General features: G+C 41.5%; 3 protein-coding genes across 3 annotated transcripts; 2 read left to right on the forward strand and 1 right to left on the reverse strand.

The window, feature by feature from the left end:
• The first annotated feature begins 524 nt into the window (after window positions 1–524).
• Window positions 525–7,214, forward strand: LOC136442117 (minichromosome maintenance domain-containing protein 2-like). Its single transcript, XM_066438743.1, has 13 exons — window positions 525–839; window positions 1,168–1,259; window positions 1,619–1,777; window positions 2,183–2,403; window positions 2,746–2,904; window positions 3,360–3,466; window positions 3,642–3,813; window positions 4,130–4,266; window positions 4,520–4,657; window positions 4,837–5,025; window positions 5,347–5,516; window positions 5,958–6,109; window positions 7,198–7,214. Exons 1-13 carry the CDS (start codon window positions 546–548, stop codon window positions 7,212–7,214), a joined length of 2,007 nt encoding a protein of 668 aa, XP_066294840.1. The 5' UTR covers window positions 525–545.
• Window positions 7,215–8,611: 1,397 nt separating this feature from the next.
• LOC136442458 (uncharacterized) lies at window positions 8,612–12,993 on the reverse strand. The gene is made up of 4 exons (XM_066439317.1): window positions 12,864–12,993; window positions 11,703–11,855; window positions 10,327–10,679; window positions 8,612–10,013 (listed from the first exon to the last, which is right to left on the reverse strand). Exons 1-4 carry the CDS (start codon window positions 12,864–12,866, stop codon window positions 9,269–9,271), a joined length of 1,254 nt encoding a protein of 417 aa, XP_066295414.1. The 5' UTR covers window positions 12,867–12,993; the 3' UTR covers window positions 8,612–9,268.
• A 197-nt stretch (window positions 12,994–13,190) lies between these two features.
• Window positions 13,191–15,413, forward strand: LOC136442459 (uncharacterized). The gene is made up of 2 exons (XM_066439318.1): window positions 13,191–13,315; window positions 13,829–15,413. Exons 1-2 carry the CDS (start codon window positions 13,304–13,306, stop codon window positions 14,648–14,650), a joined length of 834 nt encoding a protein of 277 aa, XP_066295415.1. The 5' UTR covers window positions 13,191–13,303; the 3' UTR covers window positions 14,651–15,413.
• The last annotated feature ends 467 nt before the right edge of the window (window positions 15,414–15,880 follow it).

A 15,880-nucleotide genomic window follows, 5' to 3' on the forward strand; every position in this document is an offset into this window, starting at 1 on the left:
ATGACCTATCACGGTTTCTACCTACTGAGTATGTTTCTAGGTGTCTGTACCAGGGGGAAAATGTCTGCTGTGATTCCACCCAAGGAGGTTTTTTATTTTAACCTCCTTGTTCCACCAGTGTAAATGCCCTTTAGAAATGTCCACTGTTTGTTATTGTTTTTGTTGATTGGTGTGCCCAATGAGGTTTTATATACCGGTAGATAAAACCTCCATGGTGTGCCCAGCATCAGTCATAGGGATCCATTTTCAAATCAAAGCAAAGAAGTTGCTCATTATTTATTCATGTAATTTTACAAGGTTATGAAGATTATGAAGTTTTAATATTCATTGCACGGGCACGTTACAGTTCTCCATAATTCTGATCCCAACACGTCAATCAATAAATCAAAAATAGAAAATTTAGCTTGTTATCATCAAAGTTTGACTTGTTTTGTAGTTGATACCTTTTCTGTATAGGGTAAGATTAGGAATGAAATATTATATTACATCATTATTAACAATAATAGTAATAATACACATACCTCTCCAGCTTAGCTCATTTCAGAATGCAGAACTCCCTAGAGGAATCAACCGTTGAGTACCTGGACCGATCAGGGGCTCTACAGATACTCATCCAGGATTGTCGAACTCGAGCTGAGATAGAGAGTCGCCAGGACAAGCCCATTGCTGTGTTCCGCTTTGTCCTGACAGTTGATCCTGTGGATCTCGTGAACTTCGATTCCACCCTGGGAAACCTGGTCCTTCATTACCCCCTGGATGCTGGTAGAATCTTCCAGGATGTTGTGTACTTGTCCATAAAGGCATTGGACTTGATACCACAAGTCGAGTCTCGAAATCAGGTACATTTAAGAGAGAAAAAAAAACTCTACATAAAATAGATGAATAGGTTATTGACTGCTTTATTGACGAACACCTTGACAACTTGAAGAATCACTTTTTTTACTTAAATGAAGAGTTACAGAACTGCTTATTGTCAGTTCATGAAGAAAATCGAGTACATAATTCTATACAGTACATTTAATTGTAATTGACATCACTAATGGTATAGAATTCAAACAAAATAGCTACTAATCTACAGTAGCAAGAAACACACCACCACTCAAATGTATCACATGGTGTATCTAGACTATAGTGACATGCCTTTTTGATAATCACTTTTTTACCCAGATCCTGGTTCACCTTTCCATCTCAACCCTTCCCTCCCTCCCATCCTACTCACTCAACCTCAGGGATTTGTCATGTCAGGCAGTGGAGCAGAGGTAGAATTAGCTGGAATCAAAATTAGGCCTTAAGTTTTCTGTTACCTTCGGTTATTTTGATTTCCGCCATGCATCTTTGTATCATTGCAGTTATGGATCAAATTTGTGTTACTCTTCTTTGGCAGTCCAGTCTGACACAATTTTTCATCTATTTATTTACTGACACCAAAATGTTGATTTGTTTGGTTTGCATGGAGTTTTAGGGAACCGGTGCTTTCTTTTTGTAAGCATGTTTTGATTATTGCAACATCCCCGGAAAAGAAGATAGTTAAATTCATCATACATTTTGTTGCTTGGTTGCAATCAAAGTCTTCACGTGAATCGAATTTCAGTGTAACGTTTGGTGAATACGATTGCAGGTACTTCCAGTTTGAGGGCATAGTGAGTTCCATGACCAATGTGATACAGTACACCCAGAGTGCGAGGTACCAGTGTCCTGAGTCAGGATGTGTGGGTTCTGAACCCTACACCTACATCAGACTACACACTGCAGGGGCCAGTGAGTCCAGAACCATCAGGTAAGGATGGCCTTTTGCTCTAGGGTCAATCAGAGGGATTCTATCTCTGTCATTTGTACAATACAAATGACATATCGATATTCAACTTCAGATTTTGCATTGATAGATTCTTACAGAATAATGCAGAGGATATATCAATGGAAACCTGTAGTCTAGAAGCAGGTTCTTGTTACGTTGACTGTTTTCTGCTTTTTAAAACTAAGTTTGTGGATTTTTACATTATCGATTTCCTCTTTCTGATATTGTGACCAGACAGATCTTGACTAAGTAGTCAAACAAGTGAAATAAAAAGTACTTGAAGTAACTTTGAACATTGAAGCAAAGAAACGTAACCTATGCATGAAGGAATACTGTCAAGAATTTTCACCAATGTAACAGAGTAATTTCTGTGCTGATCTTCTTTAGACCAGACTTTGAGTGCCATTACTGTGGGAACATTCTGGAGGAGGATGTCTCATGTCGAGTCCTGGCAGACAAGAGAGTTGTGAAGATGATGGACCCTGCTGCAATCCCGGGTCTCTCCTGGTCTCCTGGTGCAGAAGGCAGGCGGCACCAGGCTGTTACTGTGTTCCTCAGGGAAGAGCTGGTACAGGGGATAGAGATGGGGGCACACTACTCTGTGGTAGGTGAGTGGCAAAGTATTTTGGAGATGAAAGTTGTGAATGATTTGAACCACTGAAACAGAAGAATACTGTACAGTACTTAAACTGGTTTCCAAACTGTTTTGGGTGATGTCAAATGTTTTTGCATGGATCAAAAAGTATCTATACAATGTTTACAGCAAGTCTTACTGAAATTAGAAACAAAATTCATGGCATAATGTAATACTTGACATGTAAACCAGACGCAGGTTGAACCATTTGTATCCATATTTACAATGTACAAGGGACATCATGAATCTTGTTTCTTTTAGAATATAGTCTGTTTCACTTACCGTAATATACACTGTAAGTCACTGATTTTTGCAGGAATTCCTACCATTGACAGATGCAGGGGAGATATTACCATGTCCATTGAGGCAAACTCCATAGTCAAACATGTTGTCCAGCCATCACCCTCTGTAGCCCTTCCTGACAGTGTGGCAAGGCTGCACCAGGACAGACTGGGCTCTCCTTACAGCTTTGCAGGTATGAAATAAGAATAGTTATGGACTTCCTCTGTCAAATAGAGCTAGTATGTGTCATTCAGCACCGAGGACAGGGATGGCAGTGTCAGTTTGAATGTCATTCAGCACCAAGGAGAGAGATGGTAGACTAAGTGTGTATCGTTCAGCACCAAGGACAGGGATGGTAGAGATAGTGTGTATCATTCAGTACCAAGGACAGGGATGGTAGAGTAAGTGTGTATCATTCAGCACTAAGGACAGGGATGGTAAAGTAAGTGTGTATCATTCAGCACCAGGGACAGGGATGGTAGAGTAAGTGTGTACCGTTCAGCACCAAGGACAGGGATGGTAGAGTAAGTGTGTATCATTCAGCACCAGGGACAGGGATGGTAGAGTTAGTGTGTATCATTCAGCACCAAGGACAGGGATAGTTGTGTCATTCAGGGACAGGGATGAGTTTATGTTTCTTTTTTTCAGCCAGCCTAGCCTTTGCATTTGCATCATCAGTGAGCCCTCCAGGAACCTACCACAAGCTGAAACTAAGCATGCTGCTCAGCCTGGTGTCAACTCATTCCAACGACAAAGTTGTACATATTCCATTTTCTTTTCCTTTTTTTCCATTAGATTTCTACTTTCAATTGTTTTAACATGCAGAGTTAAATTGTATGGATTGAAGTGAACTGTTTAATACCATGATTTCACAAAACCTTATTTCAACAAGTGAAGGGAGCGTATTTGTGATACCATGACTTTGCACAGACTAAAGATGGTGGAGGCCTCCATGTGATGGCTGTAGGTAGTGACACCCTCCTGCTGTCTAGACTGCTGACATACTGTACTGCTATTTCCTCACGATGTGTACATCACACTGTGGACAAGCACCTCTTTGCAAAGGTTACCAAAGACACCCATGGCACAGGCAGGTTTCAACGTTACCACCTTAAACCTTGAATCTTCTACTTTCATCTTGGGTATGTCCCTATGAAAGCAAGTTTATTTGAACTCAGTGATCTGTAATACTATTAAAACATCATCAGAGGTCAGCAAGAGAGGATGTTTTATCAGCCAGACACTTAATGCTGAAGATCATCAGAGAAATTGTAAAGCATCATCCAATAGTCATGAGCTTGTTGACTCAATCTACAGACAGTACAGCGATACTTAGTAATGTGCAACATGCAGAACTTAGCATGTGGCTTGGCCATGGGGGCATCCTTGTGACCATAGTGTTAACTATCCCTTTGCAGGAACTTGCAGCATCGATGCAGGCTCTCTCCTCCTCAGCCATGGAGGATGCTGTTTCCTAGGAGACGTAGGACAGATGAAGAAAGATGTCCAGTCCAGTCTGCAGGGGGTCATGGAAAAGGATGCTGTCACCGTGCAGGTCTTTTGTGGTCTTGTTTTTAGTTTCACTTGTATTCAATATGCCATTTTCAAAAGTATTCGAATATTGAGTTTGACTTGTCTGTCAAGACTGCCATTAAAGATGTTGCACATGTTATGTTTTGTTCAAACGAAATTAATCTTTTCATGACAGCAACAGCTTTTCAGTACCTGTATACGTAATACACTAATCATATTTCTACATGAAAAATAACATTTTTTTTGTAATACATATACACACAATTTGTTTCCAGATACCCAAGAAGTATGAAGACAGTGGGGTGCTCCAGAGTTTGGAGCTGCCCATCAGGTGTAGCATCTGGGCCTACACAGACCCAAACACCTGCAAGAAACCAGCTGCAATTGCAGCTGCAGACCTGTACCTCCAACAGGTGATGTCTGTGATTATAATTCTCAGACTTTGTACCGCACAAAAAAAGTATAATTCCTGTGATAAGTGTAATTTTTTTCTTCTGACTTCAATGCATTCAAGGTAAACCAAGTTTGAGATGCAACTAGACAGAGTGTCTGATGGAAGATTTTCATTTTATTGTCTTGTGTGAACATCCAGGAACTAGGCAACGTTTCCAAGACCCTAGCTGACTGCTTCAGTCTGGTGTGCTACATGGATGGTACCAGTGAGACAGGAGACATGTATGCTGAGAGCCTGCTTGTTGAGGATATACTCAACTGTGCAATGCTTGAGGAAGAAGACTTGGAGAATGTCAGTGAACTTCTCAGTACAGAGGATATCAAACAGGTAAATGAAGACTCCATATTATAGCAGTATATATATTTGTCATGTTGTGAGAATTTGCCATGGCCCATGTGACTTAAGTGTCAAGTTCAATTGATTCTAATACACATAAAATTTGATACTTTTTCCTTGAAGTTCTTTTCATACTTGTAAGGCCACAACCATGATTTCAGTTCTAAATATTGATAGTTTTAAAAACCTACACACCTAGTAAGGGATATGGTAGTTACTAGTCAGATTATTCATGTGATTGTGTATACTTATGTAGTTCTTGAACATTACTTAAAGATCTCTTGAATATAGATGATGCAAACTGATCTTCAGTTCCTCCAGGTTGCGTGCTGCCTACAGCCCCAGTTGACTCCCACAGCGGAGTACCTGATCCAGGGGTACTTTGTCTCCTCCCGCAGACTCAGGTCCAACAGCATCCAGAGCTGCCCCTTCCCTCCCACGGCCCTCAGGACTCTCACAGCTGTGGCTTGTGCTCATGCCAAGTAGGGAAAATCAGTTCTCTGGTGCACTACTTTTACTACTTACACTTAGTCTAGTACTTAGGCACAGAGGGTATGAAACTTCCATGCAAAGCGGTTGTACCCCCTTTCAATTGATCATAACGTGACAAAAAGATCTCATTTAGTACATGTAGTTAAAACAAGTTTCATTGCTAAAGAAGTGTACGTTTGTGTGTTTTGTTGTCTTTCAAATCGTTTTACATCATGGATCATATTCAGTTTATAAAGTCATAGGTCACAGAAATTTTGGTTGCTCAACAGTCTCCATCGAGCCAAAGGGGACCTTAGGCAACGTAATTGTTATAGAGTAGATATGTTTCATTGCTTTCAGTTGCATTGTTGTCACTATCATTATATACAGAATGTAATTCAGTGTTGTTCAGGTCTAAGTAATGCCTAGTGTAATGTGTTGCCTCTATGCAGACTGAGTCTGAGAACGTATGTAGCAGAGGAGGATGCTCTGATGTCCATCTACCTGTTTGAGGAGTCTGTTACTTCTAGATACGGATACTCCATACTGGGGATACAGCCCACACCTCACTTCAGACATGGCAACATTGTAGGGTCCACCGAAAGTGCGAAATGGAACGAAATGGAACGAAATGGAACGAAATGGAACGAAATGGAACGAAATGGAACGAAATGGAACGAAATGGAACGAAATGGAACGAAATGGAACGAAATGGAACGAAATGGAACGAACTAAAACATATGTAACATTATGAAATGAAATACCAGTAGATAGCGAAATATAAGGAACGTTGTAACATTCACAGTAGACCGGAACAGGAAGCAAATACATAATATAACGTGTTTTATTTCTTGAATCTGTTTGATAATATTAAATACAACGTTTTTGCCGCGTTTATGTGGCTAGATTCTTCCCTGAAAATGGGAGCGCCGTGTGAAAAGTTATCCACCGCTCTTCCTTTGTGTTTACCAACGATCTGCAAATGAACTGCTGAAAATAGCAGGGAAACAAGCAAACGGAACTAAGTATCGAAGTAAGGACTAGATTATACAGAAGTTGGTGGTAACATTGCATCTCAACAAGAGGGCATGAGGCAAGCGTAATTTTATTATTTATACAGTGTGTTTGCGTGTTGCAAATGGAGCCCCGCATGCAAATGAACCGCCAATGTTGCCAGCGCATCGGAGCTGTGCACGTGGGCGTGCTACCGACAGGTTGAATCAAACTCCGACTTCCAAGTTTTATTTACATACGGTTTAGTCCATAACTAGTACGTAGCATATGCATATCTCCGCAACAATGATTTTTATATAACCAATTGTTCGGCTGGTCGGCTGTCGGAGAATGGACCCCTCCTCTAATGATATGCAAATGCAGCTCTGCGCTGCGTCACCAATGTAAAATTTCACACTCCATTCAACCACGGACGTGGGCTGAGAACTACCTCCTTCTGGGGACATTTCTGCTTCCTTGTTCACGACAAAACAAAGGGAGGGTGTGAACGAGCAGGACATGTATTTCACAGTTCACGCAACACGCAAACACGCTGTTTAAATATTGAAATTACGTTTGTGAATTGCCTCATGCCCACTTGGTGAATTACGAGATGCAATGTTGCCACCAACTTCTGTATAATCTAGTCCTTACTTCGGTACTCAGTTCCGTTTGCTGGTTTCCCCCTGCTATTTGCAGTAGTTCATTTGCAGTAAAATCAAGGAAGAGCGGCCGATCGCTTTGCACGAGGTGCTCCCATTTTTAGGGAAGAATCTAGCCACACAAACGCGGCAAAAACGTTGTATTTAATATTATCAAATACTCAGTAGATTCAAGAAATAAAACACGTTATATTTGCTTCCTGTTCCGGTCTACTGTGAATGTTACAACGTTCCTTATATTTCGCTATCTACTGTTATTTCATTTCATAATGTTACATATGTTTTATTTCATTCCATTTCATTCCATTTCGTTCCATTTCGTTCCATTTCGTTCCATTTCGTTCCATTTCGTTCCATTTCGTTCCATTTCGTTTCATTTCGTTCCATTTCGTTCCATTTCGTTCCATTTCGTACTTTCGGGGGACCGACATTGTACAGTACCTGGGAAAGGAAGTAAGTCGACATTTCCCCTTTAGATGCAGCAATCTGCTGTACTTAATTTTCTCCGATTCTCTGAGACTGATCCTTTGGCCAGCATTGGTATGTGGTTACCAGGGCAGCATAGATTCCTTGATATAAATCAGATGTTTATTGAGATGAAGAAAGCTAATTATCTGCACTCTCTCACAATGATGAAGGAGAAGTCTGAATAATTTCTCTGGAGACCTGTTGCACTACACACTATTGCTGTGTATATGACGTAGTAACTGATCATGTGAGCTAGGGTTCAGAGTTCATGCATCTAATTCATGCATTTGAGCTGCGGCCCAAATGATCCCGTTAAAGGAAATCAACGTGCACACATATATGCAGGTCCCAGCTATCAGCTTTCTTTTGAACTGCAGATTATGATGGAGCAAACTGTTAATGTTGCTGGGCATGATATTTGCACTCTATAAGTGTACCGGTATACTTTATACTGGTGTTTTTTTTTAGATCCTTTCCTATATGACTGTAGCAGATCGATATAGAAGTGGGCATAGTAGCTGTAATACAATTGGTCAATTTGTCAATGTTTTTTTTTTCTCTCCAGAATGACACACAGATGGAACACTTTCACCTGCAGCTGCTCCGACTGATCTCCAGTCATGCCCAGGACCTCACCATCAGGCAGCCAGAGGAGTGAGGGGGAAGTGGGAAAAACAACTTTGTTAGTGTAGGGTGAAAGTTTAAAATTTTCATTCGTTTGACAATAGCTGATTTACTTTGTAAGTTAAGATTCCAAATACATTTTACATTGTTTGCTACACATTGAACTGAACATGAGCTTGCTAGAGGAAACTTTGAATTTCAGAGTTTGGTTTCTGGGAGGTAGGTAACTTGTTTGTTTTATGCTGTTACTCCAGTGTACTGAGATTTTATTACAATTTTTGCAATATTAAGCTATTCACCCCAAGGCCATTCTTTTCAGACAGATGAAATCTTCCATTCAGGCATGATGCACACAAAGGTAAAAGCAAACAAGCAGTTTATTTCAGCTTCAAACATATTTCCCATTTTACCATCATTTATCATCTGGCCAATGTGGTAAAGTTCAGATTATCTCTTAACATTTATACAAAGTGTGAATAAGCTTAAATGTGTTAATTGGAATGTATTATGTATGTTATGAGTATAGAAAGTAGCTTGCTGCTTCTCTGCACTGTCTGGAAATTACATGCTGACCCCTCATCACTTCAGATTGTGTGTTGCTATTAAAGCTTCTGTTCAAAAACAGTTGACAATTCTACTGTAACATATAGTGCATGTTTGATTACATACTGTTACACTATCACCAATGAATGATTACTTCTGAATAATAATTTTCCAAGTTTGCTTATTCTATAGTGTAATATAGAGCATATTGTTGCATCACACATTAGTATATTTGTTACACCCTAATAGTAATACCAATGAAAAATAACTTCTGAATATAGTGTTTCAACTTTCAAGTTTGCATGCATATGCTAGGATTAAACTTCAATAGATGAAGGTTTTGCAACATGTGCAATGGTACTCAAAGCAAAAAAAGCTTAACGTTGTATCTTTAAACAACAAAATTCTGACATCTTTCCTTTTACACATTGAGTGTATTGATCAGGATGTTGTACTTTACAAAATCATCCTGTTTAGACCCAGGCCATGTAGCGATCATATAGCCACCCGAGCCAAGTAGGCATTCCCTTCTCCCCCTGCGGCTGTGCTATCTTTCCTGCCACCTCGGGGGCGATGCGGTACAGGACTCGGGCGGGCCACAGCAGCCCGTGAGCCACGGTAGGCGGGATCATCTCCGTGTAGGTCGACACGCAGACTCCGTCCACAACGAGGGACCCTCCCAGGGTGTGAGGGCAGTACAGGCCTCGCTTGATCTCCGTCTTGACCTCCGTGACCTCTTCAGGACGAGGAGTTTGGTCTGGAGCATCCACCACTTGCACCACATCCCCCACCTTAACCTTGCGGGCGGTGACGAGTGCGCTGGTCTTCAGGGCGTCCCTCCCCACGTAGATGTAGTGGCCCTCTGACAGGTGCAGGGTCTTCCCACCGGTGGTCGTGATGCGGACGAAAGGGGCGATGATGTCATCTGCTGCGTGGCCGAAGAAGTACACAGTGTCCAGTGAAGCTGGTGTGATGCCGTCCTCGGGGATGGAGAGGACCTTGGTGCCGAGCTGGAGACTTGCCATTTTCTCAGGATGCTTGCCATCGATCAGGACGGTAGACGTGGCAGGGAAACAAGCACCTGCTGTGTTAACATAAACTGGAATCTTATATGCTACTTGACCCACATTTGCCATGACTGCCCGGATGTGTTCCACGAGCTGAAGACGCTGAGGTTTTGCTGCACCACCTCTTAGCTTGTTGTTGAAAAGGACATACCTGAAAGAAGGTGTCAGTAAAAGGAGATAAATGTTGCTTCAGATGACAAAGTTGGGGAGCAAGCATCTAGTAGTACTATAGTGATACAGAGCTCTGACCTCAAAAGAATCCTTTTGAGGTCAGAGCTCCTTATCACTATAGTACACAATCAGTTATGTACTGTACTACTAGTTGTTCCCCAACTTTGTCATCTGAAGCAACATTATGTGATTTGGTAAATGCATTTCCAGAAAAAAATGATTTGTATTTGGTCTACAAATGTACAGGTACTTATTTTACTTTTCTGTGCAGAAAATTACTAAGCGGTGCCTACCGTCTCCCCACTTTCTGTAGAACATCATTGAAGTATGGTGGCTGTGAGTGAAGGTATTCATTGAAATGGTTGAGTTGCCCATCTTCTTTTGCTTCGTCGAATCTATCCCCATGTGTGAAGATGACAATGCCATACTTGAACAGGTCATCTCCAAACAGGGTCTTCAAGTGGCCGATTGAAGTCTCCTCTTCTTTGGTGAACTTTTGACCAAATGGTATCACCAGGAGAACAGCGTTGACACCGTCAGGGCAAAACTCGCGGCATTTGGAGATCTCTTCCAGGGTCTTCTTCCCCTCAGCATCTGTGTCCATCACTCCTGGGGTGTCAATGACGTGGAAACGGATGCCATTGATCTATGGAGAACAACATGAACATGAGTTTGAATATCTCACACCTCCGTGAAAATATGTAGTTTGTCTTGTTTGTCTGGATTAATTCTAGTTCATTAATGATGCATTTGATGTGTCCATTGATCACTTTGTCGTGTCTGACCTCCTTGGTCTGATTAACAACTTAGTTGTACCACCTTATAAAAATACTTCCTGTCATCCCCTCGCAAGTCCCCCTCGCAAGTCTGACCTTTATCCAATGTTCGCACTTCCTGCCTCTCTACTGACGCAGTGTGATAATGTAGTAATCCTTCTTTACATAATGAGGTTCTTCACATTTTCGTCAAGCTAGTACTCACCAGCTACACTATAACCAAGGATTAAACCAACCCTTTACCATGACCCAATTTGGCACACATGCGATTCTTGAACCTTGGCCACCTCAAACTGCCACTCAAAGTTCCACGACCTCATAGCTTCACCAAATGATTTAAGCTTTCATGACTGATGTATTATGAGTGCTTCTCATTGATTATGCAAATAAAGTCCTCATTGGCATTAAAAGATATCAATTGATCATCTTCACCCAAATGACAAATAAAGGTTGTTTAAAGTATGACAGTCTTATCTTAGCAAAGAAGGCTATTCTAGCATTCTTCTATCATCTATTATGCAAATGCAAATGAGGTTCTCATTTGCGTTATGCTTTATTCAACGATATTTACATTTACATAACCTCCCAATGCCACAAGTATGAAATAACCATCATTTACCAGTATGGAATTATAGCATGGAATTATGGCAGTTTCACATTAAGACCCACCGAACTTTCACAATGGTCCATAGGTATTACTACAACAAACTTATGAAGACAATTCGACAATTTGTATGTCATTCTCATTAAGTATTTTCTAAGGTCATAGTTATCTACATCAACTTCGCAATAGAAAATAAGTTGTCTGATCTATCTTAAAACTTAGTAGACTAACTGAAAAGTAATAATTTATGTTGGGAACCACAAATGGCATTGTGCAATACCAGACTTACCCTTGCCGACTCCATCATGGACGTCTTGGTTGTTGATGATCCCATTGGGGAATATGCGAAGGCCTTGTCTGTGCCATATCGGCCCAGGATGCTGTTACCGAGGCAGCTCTTACCGTGGCCAGTCTTCCCGACCATCACAATAGTGAGTTCAGACTATAATGCAAACAAAAAAAGGCAAAGAAATTTTAAAAGACTGCTAGACCTTGTATAATTCTATATGGAAGCAATGGCTTACTTCTAGCCAACTGGACAAATTTTTTACCAATAGATAGCATTTGCAAGGAAATTGACATATTTTCTTCATCATCAATGACGATTTCGGCTAAGTTCAAAATGACATGGTTTGGACTATTTAGCATATTGACACACCAGCCCACCCCTGTGATAGTTTCACTTTCGGACGTTTGCCACAGTAATTTTACTTTTTTATACTATCAGACGCCACATAATCACGGTCTGAAATAGATGATTTGCTTCGCGCTTTCCATAGAGTGACCGGGTCCCATGATCGCTCCTTGTTTGTATAAAAATTGTTCAAGGACAAGAAATATGTCACTTACTACTATAACACATGCTCTAATAAGAATACCAACATGATTTTTGCTGATTTCTTAGTGCTCTATACTTGTATCATTCCGTGAGACCTGGCTCATTAAAAGGAGGATCGTTTTGAACCACATATGTATGTAATTATTCTCTCCAAAGTGAAAGCAGAAAAATCCATTCGCTGACACCCCAGTCGCAAGGTGATAGTTTCACTTTCGGACGACAAGTAGTAGTAGTCACTGCATACCGTAGTTTCACTTTCATTCTACTATCAGACGCCACGTAATCACGCCGTATGAAATACATCATCGATTTGCTTCGCGCTTTCCATGCAGTAACGGTCCCAGGGCCGCTTCTTGTTTTGTACAAAAGTTGTACAAGGACAAGAAATATGTCGCTTACTATAACACATGCTCTAATACAAAGACAGAGCGGAGGAAGAACTGAGCGGGCATCATGAGCGTTCATGAATAGGCTAGCGTCATACCAGGTCCGCTTGCACAGAATTGTATGGTTTCTCAAGTGTGTGACTCCTTATCTAGCGAACCCTAGTTTATATAAGACTTATTTTAGCAGTAGATAGTTGTAAAAGATATCCACAAGCACAAGTCTTACCATTTTGGTGATCTCTTGTCGAGCCCTTGGCAAAGTTGCCTACTGACGTCTGATTACTAAGAAATCACATGATGCGATATCTTTGTTTGAAATGGTCTTGACCATTTCATGTTGAAGGTGCGAAACTCCTAAGAGGGAATAGCCCCGAGCGCAATATGAACAACGGCATTCAGTTTACTCTACTAATAAGCCAAGATCTCACTCATCATCCATGGTGGCAATGGTATTTCCATTGCCAACCAGAAGACGTCGCAAGTTTTATATTTGATAAGGTGGTGATGTCGTCTGACACACCTGCTCTTGTAGTAGTCCATCCTTCATGTGATCATGCGTCACAAGTTGCCACGTATGCACACATTCCTAACTTGTGAAATCACACGTATAGCTGTTGTTCAGCATTTCCCCACCTTGCTGCTAGCCACCTACCACTGGTGAACAAGATGGCCGAAAAGGTAGGGTCTATTTTGCGTAGTTTTTGCATTATGGTGATTTTAGGATCCGATGGAATCACCAGTTATAGTTTAACTGACTCATACATATGTCACGCACATTTAGCCAAATTCAAAGCCTACGTGCCATTCACCTCTAAGTATCTGGGGTTTATAACCATAGTCTGTCCACTTCTCACGACTCAGTAGTTCCGTCTATGGTTGGTATATTTGTAGCATGAACTGAAAACGTTCATGCCTAATCATGAGTGTCAATGTTGACTTGCTGTGATCGCCAATCTTCCGCTCAGTTTGCACATATGTAGCGCCATTTCCAGATAATTTTGAGCTTTCAGTTTCGGTGCCTGTTGTGTCCCTTGTCAGTCTACGATATGTGGGGTCATGCCTTTCCAATACGAGTCGCTAGGCGTCTGGGTCTCCTGAATGGATAATACGTCAAAGAAAAGCTCCGTCACTCTTCACAATGATGCAGCTACCGTACGTATGATGAACTATATATCGTTTGTTTTTCGACAGGCGGGATCAGCTGCACAGACCACCACTCTGCTGTTGTTTGGGAAAACCGGAAGCGGCAGGAGTGCCACAGGGAACTCAATCTTGGGCCGCAAGGCGTTTGCTGCGTCGCCCATGTTCCACGCAACGAAGACATACCAGATTGAGACCTGCGAACGAGACAACGGTAAACTGAGGGTTGTCGACACCCCCGACATAACAGAGAGTCTTGACCACCTCCCCAACAAGGATCCTGACCAGGAAGTCGCCAAGTGGCTCGTGGAGACCAAGGATGGCATCGACGCAGTCCTCCTCATCCACAAGTTCGGAGTACGCTTCACCGACCAACAGAAGACCCTTCTCGGGGCACTGGAGAAATACTTCGGCGAAGACATCTACAAGCACACCGTCGTCGTCTTCACCCATGGGGATCAGCTCAAGGAAGCCGTGGAAGACGGGTCTCTGACGTCCATCGAAGATTACGTGTCCGAAGATTGGGGTGGTCTTCCCAAGCTGATGAAGAAAGTCGACAACAGATACGTTGTCTTCGACAACCGTAACGAGGACGAAGACGGGAAGAAGAAACAAGTGGAACGCCTGATGGACATTGTAAAAGAGGTATGGGACAAGGATAAAGGTCCGTACAAAAGTCCCTTCTGCGGCGGCATCGTCGGCTCACCTCCCACCACAGGCCCGGGGAATGATGCAGCCGCTGGTCCAACTTGTAGGGCCCTCGACCCCATCCCTTTTGACGACCAGGTCAAGAAAGTCCAGGAAGCGATTAAGACGAAAAATAGTAAAAGTTTCTTTCCTAAATTTCCATCCTTTCCCTCTTTCGGCTTGTGAGCCTAACTTAGAAAGAAACTATTAGATTTGGCAAAACAGAATGGAATGACAAATATTGCATTCAAAATCATACTTTTCAGATCTATGTGTACTTAAGGTCGTTTCGTTTGCTGGTTGATTTTCAAAGCTCCAATGTGCTTTATTTTGCTGAGCACCATAAGTTGAAACGGCTTTGAAAATCCGTACGATTTTTCGACTATGAACTATGGACATAAATGTCACAATCATAACTGTTGAAAGATATGGCCTTACGACAACCCTTGCAGCTGATAAATTGATGAATCAAATATAATAGTAATGTATGTCGTTTATGTCGTTCTTGTTAGCATTGTTCTTGTACAGAAAGTTGCATACGCTTGTGGTCTGACAATTTTTTCTGATGATGCCCAATAAAAAGTTGCATTCTTTAAATATAGACATGAGCACTGACTATGTAATCGAAAATGGATTGTAAACACAAGGTGGCTGATTTGTTGTGTGTTTGTAAGCAATTCCTAGCATGTGTGCTATATGTGATTAAAGAAATATCGACCATAAATGTCATTATGATAGTGTTTTATAAAGCCTGTTTTAATCCTTGTGTGGTACTTTGATAGGGTAACTTTACATGAACTAACTGCACTACAAAGAGCAAAGGCAAGGGTGAAATATCAAGTACATTTAGTTACATTACGAACTAACTGTATACATTGAATACACTAGGTGTTCAAACATGATTTGTTGTTGTTTGTGGTAAGCTCAGCTAATAAAGTTACAAATGAAATAGATATGTTTGTCTTCTTTTATCATGATGAACCTAAAGGTATATGCTTTCGATTTCCGGAGTACTGAGCAAAGGGAGGGTAAGCAACTTTAATTTCTGCCGAGAGATTTTCACAGCAGTCCATCAAAAGTTTTTACCATTTTCTATCAATGTAGGAGGTTTATTTATAATGCAATAACCGTCGTATTTTTCAATATGGCAACCCCTCTCCCTGTCCAATTCCTTGTTTTTTTGTCACTGACTATCCTCCCTAAGTTTGAATGGATTAGTCCCCAGTCTTGAAGTTATTGCGGAACAGTTGGCCCTTGTTCTGGTACAGGCACGCTCCTAGTGTAACACTACCTGCCCTCAACTGCCAAGTCCAACCAGGTTTGCTCAGGCGATTGTTATGCTTGGACCAGAAGTTTGTTTTTGGGCGGCGGCAAAGCTCCTGGGCATTATGGGGGCGGTGTGCTAATTGTCCTATA

Source organism: Branchiostoma lanceolatum, chromosome 9 (genome assembly GCF_035083965.1).
Source record: "Branchiostoma lanceolatum isolate klBraLanc5 chromosome 9, klBraLanc5.hap2, whole genome shotgun sequence".
Lineage (NCBI taxonomy): Eukaryota > Metazoa > Chordata > Leptocardii > Amphioxiformes > Branchiostomatidae > Branchiostoma > Branchiostoma lanceolatum.